The sequence below is a fragment of the Ascidia mentula genome, chromosome 1, assembly GCF_947561715.1.
Source record: "Ascidia mentula chromosome 1, kaAscMent1.1, whole genome shotgun sequence".
Lineage (NCBI taxonomy): Eukaryota > Metazoa > Chordata > Ascidiacea > Phlebobranchia > Ascidiidae > Ascidia > Ascidia mentula.
This window is the reverse complement of record NC_138566.1, coordinates 17,684,727-17,701,105: the sequence shown is the minus strand read 5'-3', so window position 1 is coordinate 17,701,105 and position 16,379 is coordinate 17,684,727. Positions and strand designations below refer to the sequence as shown.

The window sequence follows — 16,379 nt, the reverse complement described above, 5'->3', positions numbered from 1 at the left end:
TTTTATGTCACGTCTTATTGGCAAAAGGGCCACAATTTGTCGAGATTAAGCTTAACGAATAAAATTGCGGTGATCCAACAGCACATACCAAACATTTTACGTCAGATCACACCTTTTTTTGATTGTTGCCACATTTCCAACTTGTCATCGAATTGGGTTTTTCCCTTGTGATGACATTGCGATGGAAAATCCGGAGGGTTTGCATAATCTCGCATCAATTAAACGGGAAACTGTACGTGTGTGCAGTTATAAACTCTTCGTGAAAGTTAAACTGCAATATATTTCCTGGAAGGGCTTGTGACAAAGAAAGTTATAAACTGAAGCATCACTACGTGAAATGCCAACGTTTGTCACTTGCAACAAACATGACAAATCCGTAGTAGTAAAAATTTCGGCACCGAATTAAAATTTTCGGAATATATGTGAAGAGTTTGCATATTACAATACTCTTGCTGAATGCAAATTTCCTACATGTAATATGTTTTCAAGTTTTATAATCTTCTTGTCAATATGACACAAGCGGTTGGCTATGACAGGTGATAAGAAAACCCTTGTTATTCAAAAAATGCAGCAACTATCCAAAGTCCAACCCACGCATCACGACGTCAAACAAATTTCCTGGTAAAGAATTCATTAATTTTCGTCGTCTCGACAATCGAAACCGAGAAATAATTATGTGGCAACACGCAAATGCCAGATCGGGATTGCATCACTGTAAGTTCGCACGGCCCTCAATTAATGACTCTTTCCAAAATAATAGTGGTCACGCAAGAAAATGTGAACATTTTTGTCGATGCAGCTTGCATTAAGTACAAAGCATACAAGCTACATATACATCAAACAATAAACAAACCTACATAGACGAACACTTTCGGGTTAAATGTTTGTCATATAACTACAGTTGTTGTGAGTCATTAACACTTCTTTTTTTATTTTTGTATTCATGTTTTTTTGTCTTAAAACCAGCAGCAAATAGAACCCTTAGTGTTCTGATAACCCCCCATGACGCTACTGGAAAATAAACCTCCTCCAGGAAACCACAAACAGGAAATTGACGCCACGTTCTGCGATTACAATTACGATATACAGGATGTCGCGCAATGTTTTCCGTTACGACACTGCACGCGTGATTGCCATGTTCCGTTACCATGCTGGTGCCCTTCGTGCTGGGTAAAGAGAAATAAATCAATAACAAAAGACGTCAATCAAATGACTTCATGGAAATGTTAGTGGCCAAATATTGAAAGGTTGTCAGACCGTAACCGGGCAGTATTGAAAAGATAAAAAATATGATGATGTGAATACATCTTCCATAAATGGTTTAAATACGTATAATTGCTTAGGCTGTCCTTTCTTTCAAATCCACTTATAACTTATATACAGAGATCAGCGCAATTACAAAGGAAGGATGACGAAAGAGAAATCTTATGTGAACTTTCCCATTTAGAGCAGTAATATTACATTGTCGCTTACATGCATGTGACTGTAACTAGAGGGACTCTGCTTTCGAGACTAATTTTGCGTCATCTCGTCTCACAATTGCGCAATGCTTGGTACTGTCGCATATCCTTATGAGGTAAAAACAAATTGATGGCCAAGAAAAAAGGAATTACTCACGACATTAAAACTCGTTTTATTCCAATGTTGTGACCAAAAATCAAATCATTTTTGCCACTGAGCAACAGAGTTATTTTACCAACAGGTTTGCCAGTTTTGCAACGTTATAGAATGAAAATGAAGTTACACATTTTTTTGATGTTTGCTTACTTTTGGTGCTTCACAAAAGGTAAGTTTTTTAAATATTTTTGTGAGAGTAAATAATCAACAAATGTTGATCTCAAAGACAAAAAATTAAACGAGGGCAAAATTTAAAATATTTTTTGTGTAGCGCAAAGTCTGGTCTGCAACAGCGGCATGAGGAGATCGACTGCGGATATGGTTTCAATGAACACCTACAAGGGAGCAGTTTGTTCGTCAGGAGAAACTTGTCAGAACATAGTTTTCTATCAAGATGAAGGTTCGGCTGGTGTAGGTAAGCATTTCAGGGATTGTGGAAAGAAAACGTGTTGGTCAAAATATGTCCTACGGATTGAGGAAACTGCTTTTAGTGCGTCTTTGGCAAACTAGAAAAATATTCAAATATTTAAAAATATTTTGTCGTTCCAGAAATCTACAAGCTAACAGTTTTTAATTTAAAATGGTTTTTTGTTCCACCCACACAAACTTTGATTTAAAAACTTTTTTTTTTTAGATTTAAGTGTTTTTTTGCTGACCAGTTCTTCTACATTTTAACACAGGTGTTGACCAATTGGGAAGTTGTTACAGAGGCAACGGTGCAGCACTGACATGTACTCAATTGGCTAACATTTACAACATCTTGTCTTATCACAACTGCACTTGGAGTTCCTGCGACTCGTTTGCCTGCAACGCTCCTCTGGTACCTAAAGGATGCCCTGAGCCGGTCGGAGCAAATGGTAAGATTTGTAATGTTCGATATATAAAAGGCGTAATTACGTCACCACCAGTGACGCCAAATTATGCAAAGACCAGAACCTCCATATCTTGTTTAATTGCATATACCTTTTAGATATCCAAATTTTGCCGATGTGCACAGTTCGTGAGTCTTACACCAAGTCCATGTCGTGTTTGGATGCTTTTTTGGCCGGTTACCCTTACAAGGGAACGCAACAATGCGTGTGAGTTTATTAAGTGGTACATTGTTTGTTCTTTTTTATTCCACGTTGGTATCGCATATAAAGCAAATACACAAATACCAACATCACGCATTTATAATTTTAGAGCCAACATCGATTCAGCAATGGTTTGTGGAATAAATGAGATGACTAAATGTCTTTCCGGATACTGCCCAACCATTTTGGATTCGATTCCTGTCGAACTACGTTCGACGTACCAGGTAGCAATTGTGCATTTAACACGGTTGTGCTTTCATTCTTACGTCGAAATTAAACTGACTCGATAAAAGAACTAGATAGAAGTTCTGTTGATGCTACACATTTCCTTATTTATTTACATCCATCATTGTTCCACAAACATACAGCACATAAAAGTCGTGTTGTTCTCTTTCAAACAGCAAATCATCCAGTCATCTTCGTATATGACGTCACTCAACGCACTCTTCAACAATGTGCGACTCACTGACATGAAAACGAGGACCGAAATCGTCAAATCCATCTGTCTACAAAGCGACGCCCTCTATCTTCAAAACGTCACGCAGTCACTTGAAACCCTAAATCTTAACTTGACTTTTGAAAACCCGGTGTGCGATAACAATGTGATTCAGGAACTTTTTGATGCCGGAATCGCAGAAATCCCAAATATCCTCGGCGCAAAAAGTCACGACCAGATGTGCAAGTAAGACTTTATAATTTGACAAACAATATTGACAAATATATGTGTACAAATTAATTTTGAAACTATCTATTAGCGCTCACGCTTTTTCCAATGCATTTTAATGGTACTTTTTCTCTGAAGATCAATAAACAAACTGCAAACAATGGCGATGAAAATGTGGAAGACGAGATGCAGCAAAACAGCTGTGATTAAACTTCTACAACCTCTTATTCCCTCTTACTACTCTCCTCTGTTTCCCGAAGTTGAAAAAGCTCTGAATATTGCCGAAGAACTGATGGAATCTTTTGTCTTTCCTGGTTGCCAGAGTAAGTTTGATAGATCTGATATTATCAAATTACGGAGTTATTGCAAGTCATAAAAAATAATAAGCAAGCTGATATTCTTTTCTACATATAACAGAAACGACGTCGGGTGCGGTTGGGTTGAAACGAATGTTCTTCGAGCAATTTATGTACTTTGCTAGTGTGGTGACATTAACCGCAATTGCCCTGTAATTCATACAATGTGAAATTACATGTGGATTTGAGTTTATTGTGTTGGGAAACAACGATGATGATGTAGCAATTTATTAAGCTTTTGCGAATTAACTGATGCAACAGTGTACTTTTATTGTTCTTTTTGTACTTTTCGTGTCTCATTTGCGGACGAGCAATATATGTGAAGTTCTTAAATACAAGAACTACGAGATCAAATATGTTGCTTATGCCTGAATTCCCGGAATATACACACACTATTTATCAGTATCTGATTGAATTACACTACTTACATTTTTATATGACATATTAACAAAGAGTAGCTTGCGCAAGAACGTTGATCACTGCATATTAAACAACAAACTTGTTGTAGCGAGGTGTTTATTCGAGGTACAAACTAAAGGAATGACACAATATGGGCGAATAAACCACGAGGGACGAGAGTAAAAGAAAAAAGGCAATTTGTCCGGTTCGCTGTAGGAGCGCAAACGTAGTTAGAGGGGCCGCTACATGACCCCCCTCTAGAAACGGACATATATCAACACTGAAAACGAAATGGAATGCGAATGTGGCGACGCGTGCGCGTGTATCTGCCTGAATGTGAAAAGTTGGGCTGGTGCTCCGGTTGGTCCAGCGATGTATGCGAGGGTTCGGGTGGAACCAGAACAGGCGGAGTCGAATTCTGCGAATCCGGCTCGGACAGCCCCGGTTTGGATGGCGGTGGGTGGTGCGTTGATGTCGGGGGTCAACCCGGCGAGAAGGCGCAGCCACCTGTACCGGTTGTGTGAGGTCGACATGTGCGGGCTTCACACGGTCGATGGAAACGACCTGATTGTGTCCACCAATGGCAAGCGTGAAAGTCTTGCTATTGCGATCAAGGACGCGATATGGGCCATCGTATGGCGGTGTAAGCGGGGATCGGTGTCCACCTGTGCGTACAAAAACGTACGGGGTCGTGCTTAACGTTTGTGGGAGCAAAGCGACGAATGGCAAGGTGCAAGGCGAGTAGTTCTCTGTCAAAGGCACTGTATTTCTGCACGGGTGGTCGTAAACGTTTGCTGAAAAAGGCCAGTGGGCGCCAGGCATTGTCAATAAATTGTTGGAGGACAGCTCCAATGGAATGCTGTGACGCATCGGTAGTCACAGCGGTCGGCGCATCGGACAAATGGTGGTGCAAAAGTGTGGGACGGGCCAGGGCGACTTTTGCCTCTGAGAAAGCCGAATTTAGCTTGTCACTTTAAATCAACTTTGTAGGATTGCCCGAAAGTGATTCGTAAATTGGTGACACTATGCGTGCAGCCCCAGGAATAAAACGATGGTAAAAGTTTACCATACCTGCGAATTCTTGGAGTCCTTTGATGGTAGTAGGGCGCGGGAAATTCTGAATGGCTTCAACCTTGTTGGGAAGAGGTCGGGCACCGTCAATTTTGCATACTCCAAACTGGCATTTGCCGAGGTTAATGACGAGGCCATGATCTGAAATCTGCTCAAAAAGGCGTTTTAAATGGTCGTAGTGCTCGGAGAGGGACTTGCTTGCGACGAGTATGTCATCTAGGTAGACGAACACAAAATCCAAGAATTGACATACCGTGTCCATAAGTCGCTGGAAGGCTTGTGCCGCGTTTTTCAACCCAAAAGGCATGCGAAGAAATTCGAAAAGGCCAAAAGGCGTGATAACCGCCGTTTTCGCAATATCATCCGGTGCCACAGGAACTTGGTGATAGCCGCGAACAAGGTCAATTGTGGAGAAAACTCGACATCCGGCCAAACGAGCCGAAAAGTCTTGGATGTGGGGGATAGCGTAACGATCAGGCTGGGTAGCAGCGTTAAGACGGCGGTAATCGCCGCATGGGCGCCACCCACCGGACGACTTTGGTACCATGTGCAGGGGCGAAGCCCATGGACTGGATGAGTGTCTAATAATTCCCAGTTGTAGCATGTTGTGAAATTTCTTCTTAGCGCGGGCGAGCTTTTCGGGAGGAAGTCGTCGAGCGCGAGAGTGCACGGGTGGTCCTCTGGTGGGGATAAAATGCTGAACTCCATGCTTAGGAAGCGACTGCGAGAAATGGGGAGAAGCTATCCCTGGGAATTCAGCCAACATTCGAGCATAGACCGATGTGCCTGCGGAAATGGCGTCAAGGTGGGGAGCCGATTGCGCAGTTTTGCCCAGTTTACTGCTGACGAAAGTTTCGGCGTTGATTAGGCGTCGGTGCTTGAGGTCAACCAGAAGGGAATTTGCCCGCAGGAAATCAGCGCCGAGTAACGGCCGGGAAACTTCGGCTAGACTACTAACTGCGCCGGCCATCGTAGTAACTAATGATGGCCGGCCTCGTCGTTTCCCTGCAGTGCACAAGGGGATCGGCACTTTATCGCATCTTTGCCGAAACCCGATGATAAAAACAAAGCGACTTCGGATCGGGCATAACCTGTGGCAAAACTGATGAAGACTTGGAAAGGTTTGCAGCGACGCACGTTGGAAAGTGCGAAATCCGTAGACGGCTGACTTCCTGTCCATATCGCATCAGCTTTGCGTGCTAAGAGTCCTATCAGTCGTGTCCGTACATCCAAGAACAGTTCTTAAAAAACAAAACATTCCTTTTCATCACCAAGTAAAGCTAACATGTCATCCATTAAAGCGGATGGCATTCTATCGCCCAAAGGGGGCATGTGCAGTAGCTGCCTGGCCCTCTGCGAACGCGTAAGACCAAAGGTGTCGATCAATCGTGCCTTTATTGATTCGTATTTGTCATCATTCGGCGGATTGTCCATCAGCAGGTTGAGTAGACGCTTTGCTGTGTCCTGATCTAACGCCGAAACGACATAATAGTACTTCGTCTGATCGCCTGTGATGTTGTTCAGAGCAAACTGCGCCTTGGCTTGCCGAAACCAAACTCGTGGCTGAGCTGTCCAAAAAACGTTTTTGCATGCTCGGGGTCACCAAATGTAGCGAGGTGTTTATTCGAGGTACAAACTAAAGGAATGACACAATGGGCGAATAAACCACGAGGGACGAGAGTAAAAGAAAAAAGGCAATTTGTCCGGTTCGCTGTAGGAGCGCAAACGTAGTTAGAGAGGCCGAAATTTAGGCTGTAGTTTGTGCATTCCTAAGCAATCTACTTTTTGTATGTTACTTTGAAACAATAAAATTAAAGAATTGATTCCAAACACTTTCAAATGAGACAGATTTTTATTCCGGTTTAACCTTTGAGTTAAAATGTTCGTACCTTTCACTTCTAACAGGTGTTTGGGACGATCAGTATTGCGTTTTAGTGTACTAACTCAACATTATCAGATTTTGTGTCAGATAAGTTAAACACGAGATTTAGCGCTTATAATAAGTATGCTTCTGGAAAATCTGCTGATAACTAATGTATATGCCATATAATTCATGTCGCGAGTATGGTGATGCAGGTTAGCATGAACTCCTTGGCTTGTTTTTCTTCCAAATTTAGATTAACATATTGAAGGTCGGGTAGCGCAAAGACGATAATGTGTTACTATTCAACGAGGTCAAAGGTTATTTGGACTAAACTAAAAAAAATGTTGTTCAACCAACCAAAGATGAAGGTTTTCATGGTTTGTTTGGCAATGTTTTCGGCTACCAATGCCGAAAAAGTTGATACAAATACCCCTAAAAGCAAGCTTTTTTCACAAAAACTGTGTGAAAATGCAAAAACATCGGTTTGCTACACCGGATGCAGACACATAAAAAGAGCTACTCGTCGCTCACCAAGCCGCACTGATGAGACATAATAGGTAGAAAAAGTGGGGCTGTAAACATATTCTTTAAGTTATTTTATTTGCAATTCAACACACACTGAAATTGGCAAATTTGGCTAAATTTTTAACAGGGAAGAGAACTAATAAAGTTGTTATTCGACATTTTTTTTAAAATAGTCGAGCAAATTGAGTTTTTCGTCACTATTAGCTAACAATAACCATTCCAGAAGGTATATCTTGACAACACCAGATACAATTACAACTAGGCGTGTATAAATTTTGAAGTAGATCCCACAAACATTGGTTTATAAGTCAAAATAAATATAATCTACAAATGAACGACTGTATAAAAAGTTTTATCAAGGGAAGGAAGCTGTTACACACCTGATGACAATTCTAAAGGCAAATGCAAACGAAATTCGCACAGAACGGGACTCAGAAATCCGTGGGCATGTTCATGGTCCCCTTGTGACACTTTTACATGCAACGTTCCGGTATCATCGCACGTGTGCCCTAAATTCACACCACAAAACGGTATTCCTGTTATATCGCTATATATCCATGTAGTTAAAAACAAAATCTACATACTCCATTCAGTTTTCTGAAATGTTTTTATAAGGTGTAGAATAATGTCCAAAATACTCATTTGCCTTCCAAACATTAAATGATTTAAAACGTTCTTTGTGTTGGTTAAATAACAATGTTTTTATTGATCAGAATAAACCAAACACGTCAAAAATGCTGTTTGACAATGCCAACTGAAGGTGCACAGGTAAACGTGTGGTGCTTGTTAAGCAACTCTTCTGCATGTTTTGGAGATTGATAACTATCTGTAAAATAGGACCCTAGTTTAATCTGCACTTCACAGATCTCCAAATCTTACCTATGTGCACCGTAAGAGAGGTTTACGCTAAGGCAATGAAGACCATCCATGCAGGTTATCCTTACCAACGATTTCAAGAGTGTGTGTAAGTGAAGTTGATTGATTGAACAACAAGTTGACATTTTTTATCCAGTTTCAGTTGAAACTATTATGTGTGTCTCTTTTCTGTCAGAGCAAGTATCGACACGATGCTGTCAAACGCAATGAGGGAAATTAAACATTGCATTTCAGAAGATTGCTAATCCTTCTTAGATCATTTCAATATTCCTTTGCGTGACGAATTTCAGGTTAGTAACACCTCACTTTTCAAAAACAATGAAAAGTTGTACATTTTATGGTCATTAAAACGCCTATGGCCTTTATTTAAAATGGGGCAGCGGTGCCCAAAGTCGGTTTATCATCAAACAATGAAGTGTTTCATGATTACTATCTAGTTTTTAGCAAAACCTACCGGACATTTTTTATGAAATCAAAGAAAAATTTTGATGAAAAATGTTTATAGTCAAGCTCATACTTGACGCTTCTGACTTTTTGGTGGTTCCTTGTCAACGTAAAATAACTTTGTTCCCTGGATTATAAACTTTGGGAAACACTGATATTAATAACAAACATGAACAAGTATGGTGCCTAACTGTTCATTTTGGCGTTACCGACCAATGTATGGCATCCTGTATTTACACAACCTTATAGAAATTCATTACTTTCGCCGATGGAGACATATCGCTCGAAGGAATCCTAAGGAGGACGAGAATGAACTTTTCCAGCAAAAATGGCACTTGGACAAGGAGAGAAATAGCAAAGACGACTTGTCTCCAGAAAGACTCTGTCCTCCTCAAGAACGCCAGCGGCTGGTTCGAAGGATCTGTCGTCGTGGTTAAAAACCCTGATTGTGACCATCAAGCAGTCATGGGCTTGTTCGACATGGTGATGGCAGAAGTCCCAAATTTTCTTCAAGCTCAAACGCACGAGGAACTGTGCAGGTAAGTTACTAAAGCAGAAGTGCAAGCAATCTGTAAATCTTATGGAGATACATGACAGGCTGAGTTGTGCAGAGCAGAGCAGATGTCTGCAAAATATTTACGTGAGTCTCGACGAGCGTTATTAATTTTCTCTAAGGAATATTTTTTTATTGTGTAAGCTGCAGACAGACGGCCACTGTTTCGACCTAAAAGGTCTCGAATATTTTTCAGTTTCTAATACGATTAACTGCACACACAAATTCCACCCTGCTACTATTTCTTTCTTTCTTTCTTTTTTTCCAATCAACAGAGTGATTTCAATGGACCACAACGTCTGGCTGACGAAATGCAATAAAACTGCCGCAACTGAGCAAAATTTTGGCCATGATTCCAGACCGGTATTATTTCCAGAATTAAAGAAAGAAATTGACATTGTCGAAGAACAGTTTGTTTGGTTTACTTACCCGGGATGTCAACGTAAGGAAGAAATTAAAGAATGTTATCAGTGCGATTCTTAAATTTTTGGTTTTGCATTACCAAAAGAAATGAAACCTTGGTCTTACATACCTGCTACAAAGGCCTTACAAAGCACCGAATCAGAATTTTCGGATTTACATGAAGGGTGTGCATATTTCAACACTCTTGACGAATGCGAATATCCTTCATGCTATATGTTTTCATTTAACTTTTAAATAAAATTTTAAGTTTTGTGACCTTCTTGTCAATATTTCACAAGCGGTTGGCTATGACAGATGATAAGGAAACCCTTGTTATTCAAACAAATGCAGCAACCCACGCATCACGACGTCAAACAAATTTCCTGGTAAAAAATTCATTAATCTTTCGGCGTCTCGACAATCGAAACCGAGAAGTAATTACGTGGCAACACGCAAATGCCAGAAATCGGGATTTCCTCACTGTAAGTTCGCACGGCCCTCAATTCATGACGCATTCCAAAATAATAGTGGTCACGAAAGGTATTTTTCCAGTTATTATGACACAGAGTGGCCTCTGCCATGACCGAAATCAAATATAATACTTTGTTTCGAATAAACTTGTTTATTCTCCGAATATTGTTTTTGCTCAAGGAAATGTGAACATTTTGGTCGATGCAGCTTGCGTATAAAAGTACAAAGTATACAAGCTTAAAAGACATCAAACAATAAACGAAGTTACGTAGACGACCACTTTCGGGTTAAATGTTTGTCATATAACTACAGTTGTTGTGAGTCATTAACACTTCTTTTCCTAACTTTGGTATTTACGCTTTTAGTCTTAAAACCACATAGCATCAAATGGAATCCTTTATAGTGTTCTGTTAACCCCCCTACATGACGCTACTGGGAAATAAACCTCCTCCAGAAACCCCAAACAGGAAATTGACGCCACGTTCTGCGATTGCTATCACGATACACGAGATGTCACGCAATATTTTCCGTTACGACACTGCATGCGTGATTGCCATGTTCCGTTACCATGCTGGTGCCCATAGTGCTTGGTGAAGAGAAATAAACCAAGAACAAAAAACGTCAATGAAATGACTTCACGGAAATGTTAGTGGCCAAATATTGCAAGGTTGGGTATTTGGCAGTGTTAAAAAGATAAAAATATAATGAAATGACTACATCTTCCATAAGTGGTTTAAATACATATACTTTTTGGACTGTCCTTTCTGTCAAATCCACTTACTACTTTTTTATAGAGATCAGCGCAATTACAAAGGAAGGATGACAAAAGAGAAATATTGCGTGAATTTTCCCATTTAGAGCAGTAATATTACATTGTCGCTTACATGCATGTGACTGTAACTAGAGGGACTCTGCTTCCGAGGCTAATTTTGCGTCATTTGGTCTCACAATTGCGCAATGTCTTGGTACTGTCGCATATGCCTATGAGGTAAAAACAAATTGATGGCCAAGAAAAAAGGAATTACTCACGACATTGAAACTCGTTCTGTTCCAATGTTGTGACCAACAATCAAAACATTATTGCCACTGAGCAACAGAGTTATTTTACCAACAGGTTTGCCAGTTTCGCAACGTTATAGAATGAAAATGAAGTTACACATTTTTTGGATGTTTGCTTACTTCTGGTGCTTCACAAAAGGTAGGTTTTATTAAGTGTTTTTGTGAGAGTAAAAAATCAACAAATGTTAATCTCAAAGACAAAAACGTGAAGAAATGCAAAATTTTAAATATTTTTCGTGTAGCGCAAGTGCTGGTCTGCAACACCGGCGTGAGGAGATCGACGGCGGATATGGTTTCAATGAACACCTACAAAGGAGCAGTTTGTTCGTTTGGAGAAACTTGTCAAAATATAGTTTTCTATCACGATGAAGGTTCGGCTGGTGTAGGTAAGCATTTCAGGGATTGTGGAGAGAACACGTATTGGTAGGAATACGTGTAACGATTTCACGAAACTGTGTTTTGTGCGCACATTTGGAAAACGAGAAAAATATTCAAAAATGGTATGTAGTTCCAGCTGAAGTCTACAAGCTAATTTGATTTGAAATGTTTTTGTCTGTTTGGGCAGTGTTCCGCATGAACTACAGTTGTAACAAGAACAAAACTGTTAAGGCATTGTGAAAGAAAATGGTTCATCGTTCCGTCCACCCAAACTTTGATTTGAATTTTGTTTTTTTTGACGAATTTTTTGCTGACCAGTTTTTTTTACAATTGAACTCATAGGTGTTGGACAAATGGGAAGTTGTTACAGAGGCAACGGTTCAGCACCGACATGCACTCAATTAGCTAACAGTTACTTCATCTCGTCTTATCACAACTGCACTTGGAGTTCCTGCGACTCCTTTGTCTGCAACGCTCCTCTGGTACCTAAAGGATGCCCTGAGCCGGTCGGAGAAAATGGTAGAATTTTTAATGCTCGATATATAAAAGGCGTAATTACGTCACCACTAGTGACGACATATTATGCTAAAAGCAGAATCTAAAAATCTTGTTCAATTGCGTATATTTTTGGATATAGATATACAAATTTTGCCGATGTGCACAGTTCGTGAGTCCTACACCAAGTCCATGTCGTGTTTGGATGCTCTTTTGGCCGGTTACCCTTACAAGGGAACGCAACAATGCGTGTGAGTTTATTAAGTGGTGTATTGTTTGTTCAACCTTTCTTATTCCACGCTGGTATCGCATATAAAGCAAATACACAAATACCAACATCACGCATTTATAATTTTAGAGCCAACATCGATTCAGCGATGGTTTGTGGAATAAATGAGATGACTAAATGTCTTTCCGGATACTGCCCAACCATTTTGGATTCGATTCCTGTCGAATTACGTTCGACGTACCAGGTAGTAATTGTATATTTTACACGATTGAGCATCGCAATAACCTTGACTCGATAAAATAACTAGATAAAAGTTCTGTTGATGCTTCATATTTCTATATTTATTCTATGCATCATTGTTCCACTAAAACACAGCACAAAACAATCGTGTTGTTCTCTTTCAAACAGCAAATCATCCAGTCATCTTCGTATATGACGTCACTCAACGCACTCTTCAACAATGTGCGACTCACTGACATGAAAACGAGGACCGAAATCGTCAAATCCATCTGTCTACAAAGCGACGCCCTCTATCTTCAAAACGTCACGCAGTCACTTGAAACCCTAAATGTTAACTTGACTTTTGAAAACCCAGTGTGCGACAACAATGTGATTCAGGAACTTTTTGATGCCGGAGTCGCAGAAATCCCAAATATCCTTGGCGCAAAAAGTCACGACCAGTTGTGCACGTAAGCCATGGTGTTCTTGTTAATTATGGTTTAACGTTTAACATGAAATAAATGTACTAAAAACAATGGGACATTGCATGTGGAAACAGTGTGTACATCCTGTCAGCAGCTCTCAATGAATATTATGGCACTTTTTGCGCACTTAAAAAAATAATTTCTAACTGCAAGTTTTCGTACATAAATCGTACTTGTTTACTAGGTCAATGAACAAAATGCAAACAATGGGGATGAAAATGTGGAAGACGAGATGCAACAAAACAGCTGTGATCGAACTTCTTCGACCTCTTATTCCCCCCTACTACTCTTCTTTCATCCCCGAGATTGAAAAAGCTCTAAATATTGCCGAAAACTTGATGGAATCTTTTGTCTTTCCAGGATGCCAGGGTAAGTTGATTTGCTTGTTTGTATATACGCTGAGCCTATGGGCGACTACAAAAATGTTCGCGATGCCTCCAGAACAATCAACGAATTGGCTATACTGCATAACTGGAACCAGTATTTTGTGCATGTCGTTCTTGTGCGGCACGATGTGCATGAGTCATTCCATCAGAATGGACTGAATTATTTTCAAACCATTTCGCTAACTGTTGGCAGGTACCTCGTCGTTTACATCAGTGTCGCCTTCGAGTTTTGAAGAGATTACCGTCACGACTTTGCCAACGAGTTTTCCAGCTACATCGACATCGAGATGGGCATGGATTTCCTCTTCATTGTCACCAAAAACAACTCCACACGTTTCTCAGTTTCCCTCGGCTGGTGGTGGGTGTCATATTGACAGTTTAAAAAGTAGTGTAGGGTAACATCAATGAACATGTACAGTACTGCAATCGTTTTGATTACAGCACATGACCTGGTATGCCACAGTGGACACAGACAATCATATGCCGCAGGTGTATCACAAAACAATTACATGGGTGTAGTTTGTTCCGGGGATGAAATTTGCCAAAACACGGTTTTTGTTTTTGATCAAGGATCCGTGCAAAGTAAGTAACATAAAATTTAATATGTGATGTGCTGATCCGAGCCGTAAATTCCAGTAGTTTAATTTTTTCTCCATTTATTTGCGAAAATTCCATGAAACATATCGCGTTTTTCAGTTAATATGCCGTTGCCTGAAAAACGCCGAGTGTGACTTCTTGTCCGTCGTCGCAATTAAATTACCTGCATGTTAATGTCAATTAAAATATTTTGCTCGAATGTACTACACAACTCTTCCGGTCGGCTACGATTTGTTGTTTTTATTTCTTTGTAGCAATTGGACAAATGGGAGGTTGCTACAAGAGCAGCGGTTCTGTTCCGACATGTGAGCAGTTAGCTGGAACGTTAAACTTACAATCTTATTACAACTGCTCGTGGAATTCTTGCAACACGTTTGCATGCAACGCTCCTTTGGTGCCCAATGGATGTCCAGACTCAGTCGCAGCAACTGGTTAGTTTTATTATGTTAACCCCTTGCTGCAGTTTACATTTTATTTCACGTAATAATTAAATATAATTATGCTTTTAGATATACAAATTTTACCGATGTGCACTGTGCGTGAGTCTTACACCAAGGCCATGTCGTGTGCAGATAAGCTCTTGGCCGGTTACCCCTACAAGGGAACGCAACAATGCGTGTGAGTTTTTGTTTTTATTCATTTGATATTTATTTATTCAACAAAATCTTTTACCTCAAACAATATGCAGAGAAACGCAACAAAAATAAAATTAAAAAAAAACTTTTAAAATTGTCTGACATATGGTGATTTGTTTATATTAGAGTGAACATCGATTCGGCGATGGCATGCGGAATGAGAGAGTTGACGACCTGTCTTTCTGGATATTGTCCCACTATTTTGGATTCGATTCCTGTTGAGTTACACTCGAACTACAAGGTACTGAGGTTTAAAACTTTCCCAGTTTCTGTGAATAGCACCCTACGAACCCTGTTTTGATATTCAGCATGACTGTAGCACCTTTATTAATTGATTGACTTACCATTGGCAAGTTTTGTTCCGATTAACTCTCGTAAAATATAAAGCATGTCTTAAAATGTATTCATAATTTCTGTGCTGTGCCATAAGTTTTTCTCTTCACAAAACATTTACGTGTTTGCGAATATCTTTTCACAGAATATCATCCGGGCCTCTGCGTCAATGACGTCACTCAATATGCTGTTCAACAATATGCGACTCACTGACAAAATGAGGACCGAAATTGTCAAAGCCATCTGTCTGCAAAGCGACGCTCTCTATCTTCAGAATGTTACGCAGTTACTCCAAACCCAAAATTTTAACTTGACTTTTGAAAATCCGGTGTGCGATAACAACGTGATTCAGGAACTTTTTGATGCCGGAATCGCGGAAATCCCAAACATACTTGGCGCAAAAAGTCACGACCTGATGTGCAAGTAAGACTTTATGGGTTGACAAATAACATTGACAAATATATGTGTACAAATTAATTTTGAAACCATCCATTAGCACTCACGCTTTTTCCAATGCATTTTAATGGTACTTTTTCTCTGAAGATCAATAAACAAACTGCAAACAATGGCGATGAAAATGTGGAAGACGAGATGCAACAAAACAGCTGTGATTAAACTTCTACAACCTCTTATTCCCTCTTACTACTCTCCTCTGTTCCCCGAAGTTGAAAAAGCTCTGAATATTGTCGAGGAACTGATGGAATCTTTTGTCTTTCCGGGCTGCCAGAGTAAGTTTGATAGAAATAATATTGTCGAGTTACTGAGTTATTACAAGTCATAAAAATGAAAAGCTAGCTTATACACATAATCGTTACATCGAATTGAGTTCTTTCTGCAAATTCAGGTCTGACAACAGAAACGACTGTTGGTGCGACCAAAGCACCTGTGAGCACAACGTCGGGTGCCGTTGGGTTGAAACGAATGTTCTTCGAGCAATTGATGTACTTTGTTGGTGTGGCGACCTTAACTGCAGTTGCCCTATAATTCTTACAATACGTATTATTGTGTTGGGAAATAAATTGCGATGATGTTGTAGCAATTTATCAAGCTTTTGCGAATTAATTAATGCAACAGTGTACTTTTATTGTTTATTTTGCAATTTTCTTATCTCATTTGCCGACAATATACGACAAGTTCTCAAATACAAGAACTATAAGAGCACATATGTCGCATATGCCTGTATTCCCGGAATACACACACTCTTTATCAGTATCTGATTGAATTACACTACTAACTTTTTTATATGAC

At 39.9% G+C, this 16,379-nt stretch overlaps 2 protein-coding genes and 1 pseudogene across 2 annotated transcripts; 2 read left to right on the top strand and 1 right to left on the bottom strand.

The window, feature by feature from the left end:
* Positions 1 to 1,666: 1,666 nt before the first annotated feature.
* Positions 1,667 to 4,198, top strand: LOC145898439 (uncharacterized). The gene is made up of 8 exons (XM_082986887.1): positions 1,667 to 1,786; positions 1,889 to 2,032; positions 2,298 to 2,474; positions 2,588 to 2,696; positions 2,800 to 2,914; positions 3,092 to 3,372; positions 3,493 to 3,677; positions 3,772 to 4,198. Exons 1-8 carry the CDS (start codon positions 1,729 to 1,731, stop codon positions 3,864 to 3,866), a joined length of 1,164 nt encoding a protein of 387 aa, XP_082843013.1. The 5' UTR covers positions 1,667 to 1,728; the 3' UTR covers positions 3,867 to 4,198.
* Positions 4,199 to 6,158: 1,960 nt separating this feature from the next.
* LOC145888665 (uncharacterized) lies at positions 6,159 to 8,906 on the bottom strand (annotated as a pseudogene).
* A 2,482-nt stretch (positions 8,907 to 11,388) lies between these two features.
* Positions 11,389 to 16,379, top strand: LOC145898418 (uncharacterized). The gene is made up of 15 exons (XM_082986863.1): positions 11,389 to 11,513; positions 11,617 to 11,760; positions 12,095 to 12,271; positions 12,390 to 12,498; positions 12,606 to 12,720; positions 12,885 to 13,165; positions 13,365 to 13,549; positions 13,760 to 13,924; positions 14,008 to 14,148; positions 14,418 to 14,594; positions 14,673 to 14,781; positions 14,925 to 15,039; positions 15,277 to 15,554; positions 15,675 to 15,859; positions 15,976 to 16,379. Exons 1-15 carry the CDS (start codon positions 11,456 to 11,458, stop codon positions 16,113 to 16,115), a joined length of 2,379 nt encoding a protein of 792 aa, XP_082842989.1. The 5' UTR covers positions 11,389 to 11,455; the 3' UTR covers positions 16,116 to 16,379.

Excerpts from the sequence above, each read along its gene's own strand:
- LOC145898418 (XM_082986863.1), top strand. The coding sequence starts at position 11,456 with ATGAAAATGAAGTTACACATTTTTTGGATGTTTGCTTACTTCTGGTGC. Across the intron at positions 14,149-14,417 it reads TGATCAAGGATCCGTGCAAA|CAATTGGACAAATGGGAGGT; the intron begins GTAAGTAACATA and ends ATTTCTTTGTAG. Across the intron at positions 14,595-14,672 it reads AGACTCAGTCGCAGCAACTG|ATATACAAATTTTACCGATG; the intron begins GTTAGTTTTATT and ends TTATGCTTTTAG.
- LOC145898439 (XM_082986887.1), top strand. The coding sequence starts at position 1,729 with ATGAAAATGAAGTTACACATTTTTTTGATGTTTGCTTACTTTTGGTGC. Across the intron at positions 2,033-2,297 it reads TGAAGGTTCGGCTGGTGTAG|GTGTTGACCAATTGGGAAGT; the intron begins GTAAGCATTTCA and ends ATTTTAACACAG. Across the intron at positions 2,915-3,091 it reads AACTACGTTCGACGTACCAG|CAAATCATCCAGTCATCTTC; the intron begins GTAGCAATTGTG and ends TCTTTCAAACAG.